The 19,155-nt window shown below is 36.7% G+C and overlaps 1 protein-coding gene across 2 annotated transcripts in view; it reads left to right on the top strand.

Moving 5' to 3' along the window:
- Positions 1-5,637, top strand: part of PDCD10 (programmed cell death 10) — a 43,223-nt gene extending 37,586 nt beyond the window's left edge. For both annotated transcript variants that reach the window (XM_024563272.4, XM_045197694.3), the window contains exons 6-8: positions 1,935-2,013; positions 2,188-2,270; positions 4,988-5,637. In XM_024563272.4, coding sequence (XP_024419040.1) covers positions 1,935-2,013; positions 2,188-2,270; positions 4,988-5,069 — 244 coding nt within the window. In that variant the 3' untranslated portion in view covers positions 5,070-5,637. The remainder of the gene's footprint in view (positions 1-1,934; positions 2,014-2,187; positions 2,271-4,987) is intronic.
- Positions 5,638-19,155: the final 13,518 nt, after the last annotated feature.

The following is a 19,155-nucleotide window of genomic DNA, read 5'->3' as shown; positions in this document are numbered from 1 at the left end:
GTTTTATAGAAGGCCAAGCCTGAGGATTAACAGCCTTGGTTTTTATAAAGCTCTGTAGTAAATAATGGAGCAAACCTCAACTGAGGTTCTCAGTTCACACACAGTGATTTCCAAACCAGGTTTATCACCAGAATCACCTGGAGAGCTTCCCCTCCCCGCCCTTTTTCTTTTAAAGAACAGACAAATTCCCAAAATGTATTAGTAGGATGGAGTACTGTCCACTAAACCCTCCCTTCTCTTCCCTGCCCCTGTGCCCCCTTTTTTTGCTCGTGGGTGAGTGAGGGAGCATCCAGCTTTAGAATTGCTCTTTTGCAGTCCGGCCATTACCGTTGTATAGGGAACATATGTTCGTGGTGTTTGTTAGCACTGAAAGGACATTGTTATCCTTTTTAGTAGAATTCTAAAGTATTCCACAAAGTACAGTTGTGTATAAACAGCTTTCTGATCAGTGTATAATGTAGTCCATCGTACTTTGTTTTTAAATAAGCTCTGAGATTTGAGAATTTTTACTTGTTGAAATTGTGACTTTCTTACATGATATGATGGTAATCTGACACTGTTTTATTGAGCATAGGTGGACTACAACTTACTTAAAAACAAATGGACAGTTAAACTACAGGCAAAAAATAGTGCACAGGTGTCATTTCTATGTAAAAAATATTTGAGTATTTAATGTTTTAATGTTTCAAAGCCTGATGCTGATGTTTTACATATAGGATGTAGTAAGTAAATATTTATTGAAATGTCATAACTACTTTGGAATAGGCTAAAATACCTTTTTTTAATGCCCAAACCCTAACTACTAATATTTAGAATCACCATGTGTTTGTTTACTAGAAATATGCTGTGAAATACACATACGCACAGAGAAACCGGGACAATCTAGACACTGAGGGTTTTTCTTTCAATAGTAAAGCTGAAATGTGTTACAGGTATGAAGTAACTGAAATCTGACATTTGTGATTAAAAAGTCAGGAATAAAAATTTCATTTGAACCGGTCTGGATTTATGTTTTATTCACATCTTCACACTTGGATTACATTTGAGCAGGAAAGAGAATGGTTGTGAAAAAGAGAAGGCTTGCTTTGGAGAATGTGAGACTGTAAATGTAGAATTATGTTAAATGCAGTTTGACAAAAAAAAATTGCTATGGAGTTAGAACATGAAAATTGAAAAGAGCATAGATAGATATAAAAGACGAGTTCAGAAAAAATGATGGCATGAATGGGAGGAATAGTCAAATGAGAATGGATGGATTTCTTCTCTTTAGTAGGGGGAGGGAGGTGTTGATGCTTATAGATGTAGCAAAGAATGATTACTGGAAGGGTTAAGGTAGAAAAATACTCTGATATTGTCTCTCCCAGAAATTTAAATGTACTTTAAATATATAAATATAGGTTTGGAATGGGGAGGGGACGTAGTTGTTAGATGGAAGGTAAATGTGTGGAGAGAAGAGCTATGTCTGAGGAGGGAGTATTTTAAAACATCAAACTATTAGGTATGTAACTCAAAGTGTTGGTTAATATTAGAAATGAGTTACATATAATAGCAACATTTCATATAATTGTTCATGAGATAGCAAAAGTAGAGAATATGGTAGCTTGAATTTATATTAGTGAGAGAAAGGAAAAATTATAACTGGAGAAGATGAGAGGCAGAGGCATATTCTTTTAAATTCAAGTAAGGCTAAATGAAATGTTTACTAAATTGAGAAACTTGATGTTGTGGAATGTTTGGTCAGCAGTGCAAGAGAAGTCGGGAGCACAGAAGGGTGTGTGTGCAAACTCCCACTCAGCCAGCTGGTCAGATGTTTGTGCTTGACAGAGTGTTGGTATGGTAATTAACAGTGTGGATAGTAATTCTTAAAAATACATATACAAACTTCTTTCAAATGTACTGATTTTAAGAAGGTTCTTTTTTTTCTTATCCAACAGGGATATAGCTAGTGCAATAAAAGAACTTCTTGATACAGTGAATAATGTCTTTAAGAAATACCAGTACCAGAACCGCAGGGTAAGTTTACCAGAAGCCTTATGCACTGCCACCCTAGTTGGGTTTACACCTAGATGTTCTATTGAATTAAATACTAAGATGTTTTGATTACTGGAAATGATCTCCTGTCTTTGGCTTTTGCGTTATTTCTCTTTTCTTTCTTAGTATTAAAAAAAAAAATTTTATGTCTTGTAGGCACTTGAACACCAAAAGAAAGAATTTGTAAAGTATTCCAAAAGTTTCAGTGATACTCTTAAAACCTATTTTAAAGATGGCAAGTAAGTACTTTTGTGTATTTCCTCTTTTAGTTTTTATTGATTGATTTGAGAGTGAGAGGGAGAGAGACCACAGTTTAAGTGTTTCACTTACTTATACATTCATTGGTTGATTCTTGTATGTGCCCTGACCAGGGATTGAACCTGCAACCATGGTGTATTGAGAAGATGCTCCAACTGAGTTACCTGGCCAGGGCGATCCTTCTCTCTCTCTCTCTCTTCTCTGTCTCTCTCTCTCTTTTTTAAGATTTTATTTATTTATTTTTAGCGAGAGAGGAAGAGAGGGAGAAAAACATCAGTGTGTGGTTGCCTTTCGTGGGTACCCCGGTGGGAACCTGGCCCACAACCCAGGCATATGCCCTGACCCAGAATCGAGCCAGCGACCCTTTGGTTCACAGGCCGGCGCTCAGTCCACTGAACCACACCAGCCAAGGCCTTCTCTTTTAAAATTAAATAAATTATATGGCTTATATGAGACTTTAAGACCATATAAATTAAGCCCTTTTACTGTATTATTAATACTCATATCAACTACTAAGATAAACTGTTAAAAATAAAAAGTGAATTGTTGATAACCCAGCCATAGCAGTCTAGACCAGTTGTTGGTAGACTTTTTTCTGAAGAGGGCCCAATAGCAAATGTTTTGATTTTGTGGGCTTGTGGCAGCTTCCCTCCTCACCCGTGCTGTTGTAGTGAGTGCAAAAGCACCCATAGATACTATGGAAGCAAGTAAGCATTATGGCCATATTCTAATAATTTGCATTTTGTATAATTACCACTTGTCACATGATATTATTCCTTTGTATTTATTTTCTATTTTACCATTTAAACAATGTAAAAGTATTCTTAGCAGGCAGTCCATACAGAAACAAGGTAAGATTTGGCTTTTTGGCCCAACTTTCTTAGTAGCGTCAGAGTCCCTTGGAGGGCTTGTTAAAGCACAGATTGCTTTTGGGTTCCACCCTGAGTTTCTTATTGTTGAGGATGGCCCCAAGAATTTGCATTTATTTGTAAGAAGTTTCCAGATGATACTGATGCTGTAGGTCTGTTGAGAGCTGCTGCACTAAAGTTAAAACAATGGTTCTCAATCCTGTTTGCACATTAGATTCTCCTGAGTTCAGTTTTTTAAAATCCCAGTGGGATTTTGAAATGAATTTTATTCATTTATTTTTAGAGAGATGGGAAAGGAGGGAGAAAGAGAGGGAGAGAAATATCAGTCAGTTGCCTCCCGTACGCACCCCTGACCAGGGACTAAACCCGCAACCCAGGCATGTGCCCTGACTGGGAATTGAACTGGTGACCTTTCTCTTTGTGGGATGATGCCCAACCCACTGAGCACACTGACCATGGCTGTAATAATATTTGTAAAATAATAATACATTAAAATGGCCTATTGATTTTAAAGCTATTTTTAATCATTCAAATAGGTCAAAACATTTACATTCATATTATGAACTAAAGATATTAATGAGCTAAAGATATTATGAGCAAAAGTATTAATGATTTTTTATTGTTCCATTCTACTACTATTCAGGTTGTCTATGGGAAATGCTTTAGTTTAGTAAGCTGGCAGGTGTGTTCTGAAAATAAACTTAACATCTGTTTTTCCTTGATGTCCTCTGCTAAGCCCAAATAACCAAAAACACATTAAAAGAATAATTTACATGTTGGGACCATTATTTCTGATTCTAATAATTAAGAACTATCACAGAATAAGCACATTAAACGGTAGAAATTTATTTAGAGCCTAATTTTCATTAATCTGAAATTACTTTCAGTCTAGAATCACTTGGGTTCAGTATTTAAAAGTCCCAGTGCCGTTGCCCCTAAGTTATTTTTAACAGTTCAGACAGGCATGTGGATTATTCAGGCTTCCTGCCATTACTTTTTCTTCATTCAGCAGCTTCTTTAAATTACAGTTACAATTGTGTATGAATAATATGCCATGAGTTTTGTACTGTTTCCTTAAGCTGAAAGTTATTACTACAGCCCAATCTTCGAGCTGTTTTTCAATAGGGGAGATGAATTTGCACTGATGCAACTTAATTCTTCAGTGTTCCCCTTTTTTAAGAAATGCCTGGAATGGAAATAAAGTCTTTAGCTATGCAATTAAGGAACTGGTAAGGCCACATAATGAGACTAGGGCATCAGCTCTTTCAGTTACATGAAGATGGCTAATAGGAAATGTCGGGTAGCGCAACGTAATTTTTTAGAATATGTTTTTATATATTGTCAGCTCCAAAATATTGAAACTGCATGATTATTTTGTTTTAAAAATAGATTGGGATAAATCATATTTGAAAGTAATTAACTTTTTCTTAAATATTTGTAATGCCCATTGACATTGAGACTGAGTGTAGTACTTTTGCAGATTTTATCTCGCTAACTTCTATGAAATCACAGCTGGAGAGTACATTTGAATCAGTTATTTGTTCGACCTATAAATAAACTATGGTGGTTCAGGTGCCACCTGTCACTAGCAGCCCTCCAACACCTAATTGCCAACCAGAGCCACTAGGGGGCAGTAATTCCTAGTTTCAAATGATTGGGGACCATTGAATTCCAATCTGAAATACAAGTTATGATACTCCATACTAACTTACCTTTTTTCCCCCAAATTGACTTCATTGCTACTGTTAGTAGATAGAATTAGTATAAACATTTTTAAATTATGAATGTTTTGAATAAAAGTAATGTTCTTTTTCTTTTTCTTTGAACAGGGCAATAAATGTGTTCATAAGTGCCAACCGACTAATTCATCAAACCAACTTGATACTTCAGACCTTCAAAACTGTGGCCTGAAAGTTGTATATGTTGAGAGATGTACTTCTCAGTGGCAGTATTGAACTGCCTTTATCTGTAAATTTTAAAGTTTGACTGTATAAATTATCAGTCCCTCCTGAAGGGATCTAATCCAGGATGTTGAATGGGATTATTGCCATCTTACACCATATTTTTGTAAAATGTAGCTTAATCATAATCTCACACTGAAGATTTTGCATCACTTTTGCTATTATCATTCTTTTAAGAATTATAAGCCAAAAGAATTTACGCCTTAATGTGTCATTATATAACATTCCTTAAAAGAATTGTAAATATTGGTGTTTGTTTCTGACATTTTAACTTGAAAGCGATATGCTGCAAGATAATGTATTTAACAATATTTGGTGGCAAATATTCAATAAATAGTTTACATCTGTTAAACATTTCTTTACTTGAAAAAATGGATGCATATATATGTGAATATATATATATGATCAGAAGACCAAGACTACTTGGGTTAGTATCTAAAGAACTACTAATGGGAGCTTATTAGCAGTTTATCAGATAATAAAGCAGCACAAAAAAGAATTTTTTTTTTGGTCCTTAATCACTCTGAGCAAAAAGCAGTTAATGGAAGTATTTTTTTAGTTACTATATATAGGGTACTGAATATTTTTCCAGCCTGCTTTAAGATACATATGAGAGAGATGGCAATTTGAAGTGTCTTTACACTATAATGCCACTTTTGAACTCTATGACTATGTAAAATTAACTCTGTCGTGTGTGGTAGTCCCTAATAAGCTTTGTACCTTTTTTCTCCAAAATAGCCACAACTAATAGTGATTTGAAGCTATACCAATGCTAGTTGGTTTGAAATTGTTGTGAGTATTAATAATAATACACACTCTCTAAATATATATAGTTTTAAGGAAATTATGTATCAAATACTCATGTTAAGCATTTTCATTTTTCAGTTATGAAATAAAGGAAAGATCAGAATTTGTTTATCTTTTATAAAGATTTTAAATGTTGAACTAACTTTCTGTTGGCAATACAATTTTTTGTTATGATGCAGTTCAGTTATTTTTAAAACTTTTCTTCATTTTTAAAAAGACTGTTAAAGAATTATTATCATTTGCTATAGAAAAGGAGATTACCCTGTCAGATGGAAATAGGAAATATGTGGAAAGAAGCAAAAAGACAGTAGACTACTGGATGAAATCTCATAATTTATGGACATTTTACTGAATTGATTTTTTTCTTTCAAGATAGTAGCTAGTAAAATAAATAGAATTGGTGATAATACTATTTATTTTTGACATAAACTGTTACTTACTCTTGGAAGTATAAGGTCATTTGCAAAATAGACATTAATATATGAAAAATATATAATTATTTTTTATGAGCAGTAGACTTTTCTAACATAAGCCAGTACTTTTTATTCCACTATTTAGTATCTCTGGCTTTGGTTTTCCTGAAATTTACCTCCAGAAAGGAGGCTTATTCTTGGGATAGTTCAGTTTCTTACATATTCCTAGAGGGGCCGAGTTCAGGTCAGTGAGGAAAGGGCCGGGGTAGCCCTAGTCAGAAACATCTCTAGAGAACAGAAAGGTGGCTCCCAAGGAAAGGAAGACAAGGAGATATGCCAAGCGTCTTCTCTGTGTGAAGCACTATTCTAGATGTATTAATTTAATTCTCCTAACAGTCCTATGGTTTAGCTACGTGCCTTGCCTTGGAGGAAACTAAGAAAGCTTAGGTTTCAAGAGATGGCAACAGCTGGAGCCAGGGTTTGAGTCAGCATTTGTCTCTAGACTCCATTCTCCTTGCACCAAACTACTTCATCCATTGCCACAAATGGGCCTTGTTGAGAATACTGATTCCCTAACACCAGGCTGGCAGAGTTCTCCTTGGTCCACAGGGAAGTCAGAGAAGCTAGGGCAATGTGATGTCTTTTTTTCAGAAATCTAAATTTTTTTTAAAGGGTCACTCTTCTATTTGGTCCTTTAAACGAAATGACAAAATCATAGATGGTAGTCTTTTTGTTTGTTTGTTTTAGTAACTGTGTTTTAAGTAACTGGATTAGGCAAAACATGAGATTGGCAATGCAAGATCAGTCTCTTCTAATTATTTTTTAACTTCTCATGGAAATGATTTCAATGTACAGGAAATTGGCAAAAATAAGACTAGAATAAAGAACATTTATACATCTTTTATCCAGATCCACCCACTACTGAGATTTTGCTTGCTTTTTTTTTTTTTTTTTTTAACATTTGCTTGTTTATTTACCCTCCCTGAAGTTGCCTTTACTCTGGCTCTTCCCCATGACCCCTTTTGTCTTTATGGCATTAATGTAATATGTTTTTGAAGAGTACAGTCTCTGTCTCTACCCCCCTTTTTGGGGTTTCATCATTAGATTCAGGTTATGCACTCTTAGAATAATACATTGGTGTCACATCTGCTCACCATTGGCGATGTTAATTTTGGTCACCAGGTCAGGGTGTGGTACAGTTTCTCCAAAGTATAGTTACTATTTTTTTATGCCATGCATGTAATGAACAATCTGTGAGAGACTCTCAAGTCCATGCTAACAACAATATTTTCCTCCAGGATTTAGCATCCATTGATGATTCTTGCTCATTCCTTCTTTATTTGGATAGTAAGAGAATGATTTTCCAATTCCAGCATTTCGTCCTCATGTACCAGTTAGCACTTAGCATTCTGCTGGAAGCAGGAGCCCTGCTCTCTCCTTCACCCATCCCTATGTGCCCACATGAATTTTTTATATTAGCTATTGTTTTGGACTCCTGGTTTTCCATTTTTTTAATGGCTTATATTTCACTATACTTTGGTGCTTAAATTCTTTGGTGCTTAAATTGTCTTAGATTTGGCCAGCAGGAGCTTCTTTAATCTGGCTTCTATTTCCTTATATCATCTGCTTTTTTAAATTATTTTTTTAGCACATTTTTTTAAATAAAAGATGCTCTAGGATCTAGAATCAGCAGTTTTTTCAAGGGATCCTGGGAATGATAGATACATAGATCTGTCTGGCTGCTGGGTGTGCCCATCATTAGCGGTGTTTTTGCTGCTGCTAGGCCTCGTCAGCAAACATAACTAGGAAATGTTCATATACACAAATATGCATGTACACATCCATTTTACATAGGCTCCATCTGTATTTGGTTTTAGAAATCATGCATTTACGCTAATACCTGCCATTTCAACCCATCCTCATAGGGTTCTTTCTTGCCTTCCTCATTCCGTATTTCTGTGTCCCTTCTTCCCTGGAATCCTGACTCCCAAAAAAGTCCATCAGTTTATTCACTTGTTTAGTCCTGTAATACATCTAAAGTAGTTTTTTCCTGCTTCTGCCCGTGTCACTGTAAAATACACTCCTAAAAGCCTGTAAGATTGTATTCTCTCCCTGTCTGTACCCTGTCCAAGACTTGAGGATATATGATTATATTCCGTATTCATAAATTATTTTGAGTCATTCTTTTTTTCTCTTACACTGTGATTGTTATTTGTTTGAAATAAATTGGGTTCATTTGTTTCAGTTTTCTTCCAAGTTTAAGGTCCCTCCCCCCAAACTTCCCATCTTTAGTTTTATTTTTTAAATGTTGACATGAGCATGCTTCTAAAAGTCAGAACTGTACTAGGGCATACTGAGAGAAGTGTCACTCATTTTCTGCCCAACTCCCCCACCCCCTGTAGGTATCCAGCTTCACTGTTTTTTCCCCATGTTTCTTTTTAGGAAGAAAAGCAGTAAATATGTTTTCTGAGTCACCCTCTTTGTTACACAAAAGGTCGCATACAGGTAGGGACACCAGCCCTGGTTTGCCTAGCACTGAGAACTTCCTTGAGATATAACTTTCAGAAAAAGCTAAAAGTGGACAAGACAGGTAAACTGGTAGAGTTGGTCATTCTGGATACATGCTTTTTTAAAGAAATAACTTTGTCGATGAGTAATTTACATCCCATAAAATTCACACATACATCCTTAAAAAAAAAAACTATTGAGCTATATAATTCAGTGCCACACAATTCACTCATTTTACGAGTTGTCCATTCCAACCACAACAGTTCAGTTTTAGAACATTTTCATCCAGTAAAATTTCTCATGCCTGGTTACCGTTAATCCTTGTTCCCACCTCACCCTGGCTCCTCTCCAATTCTAGGCAACCAGGAGCTACTTTCGGTCTATAGAGTTTTCTGGGCATTACATATAAATAGAACTCTACATACTGTGTTATCTTTTGAGTCTGGTTTCTTTTACTTAGTATAATGTGTTCAAGGTCCATCCATGTCACTGCATATGTCAGCATTTCTATCAGTATTACTGCTGAATAGTATTCTGTTACTTGAACTATGCATGTTTGTCCCTTTAAAAGTAATGGGCACCTAGGTTGCTTCCTTTTTGGCTGTGATACATCATGCTGCAGTGAACATTCACCGGCAAGTCTTATGTGGACGTGGTTTTCATTTCACGTTAGTGGAATTGTTGGGTTGTTGTGTTGTATGATAAATTTATATTTAACTTTTTAAGAGACTGTCAAAGTGATCCCCAGGTGGCTGTATCATTTTACATTCCCACCAGCATTGTAGGAGAGTTCTTGTTTCTCCACGTCCTCACCGAAGTTTGTGAATAACTTCTTACAGACATTCTTGTAGGGACGAAGTGGTATCCCATGGTTTCCACTTACATTTCTCTGATGATCAGTGAAGTTGAGCACTTTTTCATGTGCTTATTAGCTGTTTCACGTACATGCTTTTATTGACTTTGCATTTTTCACTAAACATCTCTAGTAATCGCTCCATGTAAGTTCATTGATCTCTCTCTCTCTTCCCCCACTTCCCCCTCTTTCTCCCTCTCTTTTTTTTTCTCTCTGTCTAGATATTGAATGTCTTAAGTACCCTATTGTATCCTATCAGTCCACTATGCTCAGGCATTTAGGTGGTGTTCAATATTTTGCAAAATAACAAATGTTACGAAGAATGGTCTTACGTACGCATTTCTGTTTTGTTTGAGGTATACCTTCAGAGTAGAGTCCTAGAAGTGGAATTACTGAGTTAAAGGACATATGCTTGTGTTGCTTTATTAGATAATTGCCAAATTCCTTTTCATAGAGGTTATGGCAGTTCAGGTCCCACAAGGAATATGTGAGACTGTTTCCCCAAAGCTTCAATAACAATATATTGTCAAGCTTTTGAGTCTTGCCAATCTGATGGTGAGAAATGCCTCATTGTAGCTTTAATTTTCATTCCTCCTGTAAGTGAAGTTAAAATTCATATTTGAGGACCACTTTTATGTCTTTCTATGATTTTGATTTTTCTGTTTTTCATACAAACTTAAAATTTGTATGCAGAAAAATGTATCAGTTCCTTTATGAAACCATCAGGACGTGGTGCTTTTTTGTGGAGTAATTCCTTGATAACTTTTTCTTTTATGCAAATTGTTTTTTTTAATTGTACAGCAGTCATTTTGCTGTATTTTTCTAAGAAAGAAACCATATCCTCTAGGTATACAGATGTATTTCCATTGAAGTGAGTGAAAAAATTTTTGTTTTGAATTTTTTCTCTAGCAATAGCTACTTCTCTATTATTTCTTATTCTGTATATGTGCACTTTCTCCCCCTTTTTAAAATTAAACTAACACATTCTTTGTTGATATTTTTGTTTTTACAGGATTTTACTCCTTTGATGTAATTCTCTACCTCTAATTTCAAGTTTTCAAATGTTAATTTCTGTTCTTGTATTATTTTCTTCCATGGGCTTTTTTTTGTTTTACTTTGTTTTAGGCTCTTTCAGAGGGAAATATACTTAATCTTCATTTTTTATTGATACAGGTATTTAGTGCTGTGAATTTTTCTCTTACCACTGCTTAGAATGCATTCCACAGATGTATTTACCATTTTCAGAAATTCTGTAATTTTTGTTTATTTTCTCTTTTGTATAAGAGTTAAGTTTATTAGAATATCTTTAATTTCCAAGTGGAAGAGCTTTTTTGGTTGCATTATTTTCTATTTTTATGGCATTATAACTAGCAAGTAGTTTGTAATAACTTTATAGTACCTGCTGATATTTTCTATATGCCCTAATATATGATCAGATTTTTGCATATCTATGTGAATGTCTCATGCATACTTGAGAAGATTGTGTATTCTCTATTATTAGGATGTAGTATTTAAGATAAATCCAAAACATATATCCTCACTATTTTTTTGCTTACTGACCTGTGTTGTGCCGCGTATGAAAGTGTCTATTAATAGTGTGTTTCTCTGTCTCTCCTTGCCTCTCTTCCAATATTTGTTTTACATAGGTGGTTTTTGTGTTATTTCTTGTATAGAAAGTCATACCTGTTATATCCTAAATGTGAAATGTGGATTTTAACATTATAAAGTACCCTTTTTGTCTAGTTTAATGCTTTCTGAAGTTCGTCTTTTTACCTTGAGTTAAACCCACGCACATTGAATGAGAAGACTGTCACGTGGGCTTGGCCCTGCTACATGATTTGTTACAGTTGCTGTGTGTGTGCTTTTCTTTTTAGTGGGACTGCTTTGCTGTGTGAGAACAGTTCCTTTTTGTGTTTAGGCAGGCTTGTATTTTTATGCTTGTGGTTTTGGATTAATATTTTATAGGATTGATAATCCCTTTTTTTCCCTTAAACTTGTACTGTCTGGTATATCAGGTTAAAATATATCCTTTAACTCTCATCTGTTATATGAATGAGAGTCAGTGTTCTTTTTCTACATTTTTCTTTTTCTCTCCCATTTCTCATTTTCTTTGCATTTTCCTACTTTATCAAAACATATCCTACCACCTCTGGTCCCACCGTTGTTTCACTCTAAACTGCACAGTTAAATAGATGAATTGCTCATGAGAAGTACTTTTACCTAAGTTTTCTCAGTTATCTAGTTGGATGAAATTTATCCCTTAGTAGCTTTTATTGTGTGTGTGTGTGTGTGTGTGTGTGTGTGTAATCTCTGAGTTCTTGTATGTTCAACATTACTATAGTCTTGATACTTAAAGGATATCTTGGTTGTCTGTATCATGCATGGTTCACATTTTCTTTCCTTAACTTTCTTGAAAATGTAGCTTCACCGTTGCCTTGTTTCTTACAGGGTGGGGCAAAAATAGGTTTACAGTTCATAAGGAAATTATACAATAATTAATAAAGTAATATAAAAATAACTTTCACATACAACAGTAAACCTATGTTTGCCCTACCCTGTGTGTTGCTTTGAGCAGTCCAGTGTTGGTCTAATTCTCTTGCCTTTACATTATCTTTTTGCCAGGAAATCCTGAAAAAAAAATTTTTTTTTAATTTTCAGAGTCCAGAAGTTTTATTAGGATATATATCAGAATTGATCATTCCAGGTCAGTTTTCCTGGTACTTGATGGGCCCTTTCTCTGTGTAAATTGAGGTCTTTATTTCTGGAAAGTTTTCTTGGATGACAGTTTTATGTATATATTCTATTCCATTGTTTTTGTCCTTCTGGAACATCAATTGACATCTGTTGAGCCCTCTTTGCTTATCTTCTGTTTTAACCGCTTTCAAACCTTTTTAACTTCTTGCTCTATTTTGTTTTCATTTCCCTTGGTTGTATTTTCCTGCTTTTCTTCAAAACTCTTTATTAAATTTTTATCCAAATCTTCTCTCTCAGGCATCTTTGAATTTAATCTTGATTTCTGATACAATCTTTTTTTTTCTTTGTTGCATTCAGTCAGTTCTCATTACTCCCTGTTTTTGTGCTTTTCTTTTCATAGTACTTCTGATTGAGGCTAGTTTTTTCATATGCCATATGTTTACTTGACAATATTTTACTTATTTGGGGTATGCCGGTAAAGTTTTACTTAGCTCCTTGGAGGTTGGTTGTTTTTTTGGAGGGAAAGTATTTTCAGCAGCAGAAATGTATTATGTTGATGTTGAGGAAAGAAAGCTCAGAGTGCCTTGTCTCGTGTTTATCACCATCAGATACTTAAATTCTCCTTCTATTTTCTTCCTTTCTACTGCTTCATTCTTTTCTGGATACAATGCTTCATCAACGCCAACACCTCCAGTCCTGCCTCTTCCATGCAGCTCGTCCTATGAACTGTCAGAGTAACCGCCTATTATCAGAATTTTGGTTTAGTGTTGCACTTTCTCTTTCTAGAGATGATTTTACCTTTGTTTTTTCTAAGTCCTCTGTCCTTTCTGCTCCTTCCCACAGAGTCTCTTAAACTTCTCTTTGCTTACTCTCCTCACTCACAGGCTTGCCAGCAGTAGGAAAGTGTGAGCAATGTGAGAATTCTTCTTCTCTACTTAAAGGTGATTTGAAGGTTGTAGTGATTACTGTCTCCTAACACTGAAAGCATAAGTTATCTAAAGTTTAATTTATACTGGTTGAAATTATTTTATTTAGGAGGGCACAGGGGAATACTAAGAATCAGACATCCATCCTTGTTCTCCAAGCCCGAAATTTCCTTTTTCAGTTTCTGAAATAATTCTGCTGATTTGTGAAATCCAAAATTCCTGAAACCTATGGGTTAAAAGACTGGGCCTTAGGAGTAAATCATCGCCTGGTGGTTTGCGTGGGAGGACAGATTCAGGAGAAAGCTGGCGGCCCCCCTCAGTTCTTTCTGTCCTCTCTCCCACTGGCAGTCCTAGTAGGAAACACGCTCCCTTGCACTTTCCCTGGTCTTGAAACTCTTGGAGTTCGTTTGCCAGTAACTCAGGATACACGTTTCTGTTCTGAGAAAGTTCTAAAACGGCATATTCATGTTGGCTAAAATGGAACACTTACTCATAGACTTCAAATTAAGAAATAATGTGTCTGTTGAGTCCAGTGGTTTATTTTCAGTCATCCAGTGAGCTATGCAAATTAACTGATAACTGATGGAGTAGTATGAATTTGTAGTAAAATCTAGTGCTGTAAATGGTTAAATTCACACATATTAGTCTACCATAAACACATGTCTTAAACAATAACAATTTATTTTTCCCACAGATCTGGAGACAGGAAGTCAGATCAAGATATCAGCATAGTCAGGTTCTGGTGAGGGCTCTCGCCCTGGCTTGTAGATGGCCGGCTCCTCACTGTGCTCTCCTATGGGAGAACGGAGAGACGGAGACAGTAAGCGCTCTTTAGTGTCTTATGAGAGTACTAATACTGGTGCCTGATAACGGTACCAATCCATCCTGAAGGCCCCACCCTCATGACCCAATGACCTCCAAAAGTTCCCATCTGCAAATACCACATTGGGTGTTGGGACATTAACATAGGAATTCTGGGGCCCACAATTCAGTCTACAGCACCAGTCAAGATATTGCCTGCCCAGAGTATGAAATTCACAACTTATGGGGCAAGTAAAATTTGATACCCATGGTTGAAAAGCATAGTGTTCTTGAAAAATGACAATAAGGTATAGAACTAGAAGAACTAACAGTTTAAAAATCTGAATTTAGAATTTAATTTCCATTTGAACTACTCTATTGTCTTTGAAATGTGATGGTGATATCACTAATGAGGGTGGTCATTACAGTAAGTTCAATTCTGAATATAAAATCTTAATTTTTGAATTTTGCAAATCAATAGTGTATTTTGACTGCACCCCTTCCAAAACTATAGTTTACCAAGTAGGCCTAAAGGAAAGATGAAATGTAGCTCATTTTAGTTGAAATATAAATAGGACTAATGAATGAGATTTGTTAAATAATTTTGTTGACATTATAATGTTACAGAATACACCCCTCTTCCTAAAACGTATGCAGAAAAGCAGTCAGAGACCAAAAGAGGAAAGACAAGCCAGCTTAACACGTAGGCACTTCATAAATAATGAAAGAATGACTCAATAGACATTCTTCAATATAATTATATAAATATAATTATTCTTCAATATAATTATAATTATATATATTATTGAAGCAATATAATTTTGCTTCAATAATATCAAATACATATTAAGTGTAGAAAATCTGTAGAGAAGATTAAGAGATGAGTAAAGGTGTTAAATGAAAACAGGGCTTTTTCTATTTTCTGGTAGAGCAGCAGGGAAAAGAATCGGAAAAGAATGCTAACAAAAACTGTTGAACCTTCAGACATCCTAAGGAAAATCTAAGATAGATGCTAAAATTAATACTAAAAAAGAGGGATGAAGCTCATGGAAAAAAGAAACACAAGGATGTAAAATTGAGTTTCCATAATATGCCTTTAGCTATAAGAAATTAGGAGAAGGGAAGTGTCCTAGAGGACAATTCTAAATAACATTACCTTAGAAATATACTAAAATAACATGACCTTATACATGTACTAAAATGTTTCATTCGGCATGAAATAATGAAGTTACTGTTTTGTAAAGATGCTAAATAAAAGAGCAATTAGTCCTTCATTAAAGATATCTCTTCACCTTGGCACATTGCCTAAATAGCTACAAATTGTCAACAAGTCATTATTCTAAATGGAATTAGAAAAAGAAATTACATTGATTAAATCCCAAGTGAGCTAAGATTTCTGTGGGGGGAAATGGCTGTATAGCGGTCTATTTCACCTACTGTCCTCATTGGCACTTGTATTTAGCTTCTTTATAAGTTTATGCATTTTTCTTTTAAGCTTTCTCCAAAAATTGTTTCAGAGAGTTTTTATGATTTTGACAGTTTGACATTTATATTTTGAGAAAAAGTGCTAAGCTTTTTCAATCATGTGTTAGTAAGGTCTCTGAGAAAATAAACCGAGTCATTTGATATCACTGCTGGGAAATAGCAGTCATCTTTCTAAATCAAATCAGCTATTCACAAGCATATTTAGTATCATTCTGTAATTATCCTACAGTGTCTTGTTTTGTGAGTATGGGTAGGAAGTTACTCTCTGCATAGCAGTATACTCACTAACCAACTTCTTACCTCTCTCCTTTTTCGATGGTACTCGGAAGCACTATATGACCTACCTCAGTTTCCTCCAGACTCTGGAGGACACTGCGTCACCCACAGTTGTTCCTGGAGGAAAGGGATCTTGGCTGTTTGAATGTGACCTTGCCCCGCCACACTGATTGGAATAGGAGTGGAAACCATCTAAGGGCAAAAAATGCTGGCGAATGGTCTTTGAAATTGCTGATTCATAATTTGGCTTTGCTCAGTCATCATGAGCCAGGCCACTTAGGATTTTTGTTTCAGCTTCTGAACTGGTAATTGTAAAGACCTGTTGGCAGTGGGAGGGGAAGCTGAAAGAATACAATGACGCTATGAAGCAGAATGGGCACCCATGGGTAATACTGAGAGAAAGCAGAAACAGTAAGGATGAGGTGGGGGAATTGATCTGAGTGAGGGTTGATTGTCCATTTGTAGTGAAAAAGTGTAGAAACGAAAAATGAAAAAACAGCTGGAGAGTTTCTCAAGGTACATTTAGTTGAAAACCCAAATTGATTGCTGTTGAGATAAAATAATCCAATTCCTAGCCCTGGTTGGGTTCTAGAATGACTTTCCGGTACTTTTTATAGCATTAAATCCAACTCGGTGGTGCTGTAGTTCCTGCCTCCTCCAGAAGTTTCTGTCTGTCTCTCTCTCTCTCTCTCTCTGTCTCTCTCTCTTCCCCCTCCCTCCCCACCTCTTTTTAACGGCACCGTAGAACAAATCCTCGTTACTCTGCTATCTGAGTGAGCTTGTTTTTTATAATCGAAATAGCCTGATCTATATTACCTAACGGGTTTTAGGGTAGTTCTATTTACAGACTATCAATATTTAGGTATTCATTTATTTTCCTAATACCAAAATGTTATATTTATTTTCTTAATTTCTCCCTCCTTGTATCCCAAATAAGAAACAAACAGTCCAACATTCTGAACCCATTCTTTTTTTTTTAATTTTCATTGTTATTCAATTACAGTTGTCTGCATTTCTCCCCATCCCTCCACCCCACCCCAGCCAATCCCACCACCCTCCCCCATCTCCACCCTCCCCCTTGATTTTATAGTAGTTCCTATAAACCTCTCTCCCCACTATCCCCTCCCCATTCCCCTCTGGCTATTCTTAGATTGTTCTTAATTTCAATGTCTCTGGTTATATTTTGTTTGCTTTTTTCTTTTGTTGATTATGTTGCAGATAAAGGTGAGATCATATGGTATTTGTCCCTCACTGTCTGGCTTATTTCACTTAGCATAATGCTCTCCAGTTCCATCCATGCTGTTGCAAAGGGTATAAGCTCCTTCTTTGTCTCTGCTGCATAGAATTCCATTGTGTAAATATACCATAGTTTTTGGATCCACTCGTTTGCTGATGGGCACTTAGGTTGCTTCCAGTACCCATTCTTGATTGGACACCCACTTTGCCGGTTCTCAGAAACCTGGGTCTAACAAGTCTGAAACTGCATTTATTGCTTACACCTTGCATACTCTGTAGTATTTTCTAAAAAGACAAATGTCATCATCTTCCTAATTGTATCAGTTAGGAAGTATTAGGTTGCAGGTAATAAAACTACTGTTTAAATAAATAGGAATTTTTTTATGAAAGTAAGACCTAGAAAAAGGCAGTTGCTTAAGTGGCTCCAGCACTGCCTCTCTGAGATTTTGTCATCTTTCCCTGAGCTACTCCAGTCAGTCATCATGTCCACCTTCAGGGCAGGATGAAGAAGGGAGCTCCTTCCCTGTTCTACCGTATACAACTACAGCCTTCCCAGGACCTGCAGCATGGACGAAGTCATCGGCCAGAACTGTGTCCTGGGGCCATTCCTGTATGTAAGGGAAGCTAAGGAAAGGCAGGCCATCTTGCCTGGTGTTGGACGTGGCGTTCTGCATGAAATGAGGGTTTTGTTAGCAAGGAAAGAGATGTGGTAGGAAACCCAAACTCCCTGCAAGACGGCTAGAGGAAAAAGATTAAATGTTGGTTCGGTGGCCTTTACAAGCCTCAGAAATACCTGGCATTTGACCTTTTATAGAGTTGCTCTTGCCACATTAATTCCAAGAATCATAAGGAGGTTATGTATACTGGACCTAAGGAAAATGAGAGTCCAGCCAAGGACTCTAATGGTTCAACCACTTCCCAGTCGCAATGATTATGGAGAAATGAATTACTAGTACGAGATGCAGGCTACCCTGGAGAGCGGGCACAGTCATGGGCATCTGGTGGGAGGGAGTGGTGCTATGTGACTCCCAGGTGTAATGGCTGAAGTGACTCCAGAGCCAATGGTTTTCTTGAGTGAGGTGGTCCTACCTATATGAGAACACTGGGCATCAGTAATCTTCCACAAATGCACGTCTCATCACGTTTTATCTGCTTAAAAATTTCCATACCTCCGGTGTGCTCAGCATGCACACCTGACTCCTCAATACCACCTGGACCAGCCTCACTTCTGCAGCCGGCCTCCTGCCCCATCTGCCCAGTCCTCCTTCCCTGTGCTTCAGGAGCCCTGCAGGCTCTACTACCTTCTTCCCCAGAAATCCACCGTGAACTGGGTCCCCTCTGGGCCTTTGACAAACTGTTCTCTGCTTAAACCCTTCTTCCTACTCTACCTGGCAAATAGCTAAACATCACTTGGCTACCGCCAGAGCTATGATTTCTTTCAGTTACATCTTTTCTCATCTTCCACCTTTGGGTTAGGAGGCCCTGTATGTTCTTCCTTGAATCCACCTCATCTCTGCTCTCATAACACTGTTAGGTGATCCTCTGCTCATCCGTTCATCTCCCCCTCCTGGATTGCAAACTTCATGAGAGTAGGGGCCCAGCTGTCTTTGTCACTGTACATCACCAGTGCCTAACACTATGCTGGCCCATAGTTTCAGTCAGTGCACGGGGAAATGAATGAATGGGTGAATAAACACATACTTAAATTGTATTCTTTTGAGAGAATTCACTTGCCATAAGCAAGTACCCAAATCCCCACTGGTAAATCAACAGGAGAGCAGATTGTGTAGAGCTCGGCGTGTGGCAGGTGTACAGATGCTTGACAGACCCACTGGCTGATCACACGATGATTTCATTCATCATCATTAAAAAATTGACAGTCCGTGTTTACGTTCTGAGCACTGTCAGTATGACTGCACTAATGCTGCCTAGGGCACAACACCTTTTCTTTTTCTGTGGAGCTCGGAGCATTCTTACACTTTCCCCTCCCCTCTTTTTCAAACCGGAAGCCACTTAAATGATCATGTGATTTGATTT

This window comes from Desmodus rotundus, chromosome 2, assembly GCF_022682495.2.
Source record: "Desmodus rotundus isolate HL8 chromosome 2, HLdesRot8A.1, whole genome shotgun sequence".
Lineage (NCBI taxonomy): Eukaryota > Metazoa > Chordata > Mammalia > Chiroptera > Phyllostomidae > Desmodus > Desmodus rotundus.
The sequence above is the reverse complement of the archived record's forward strand: the minus strand, read 5'-3'. Positions and strand labels throughout refer to the sequence as shown.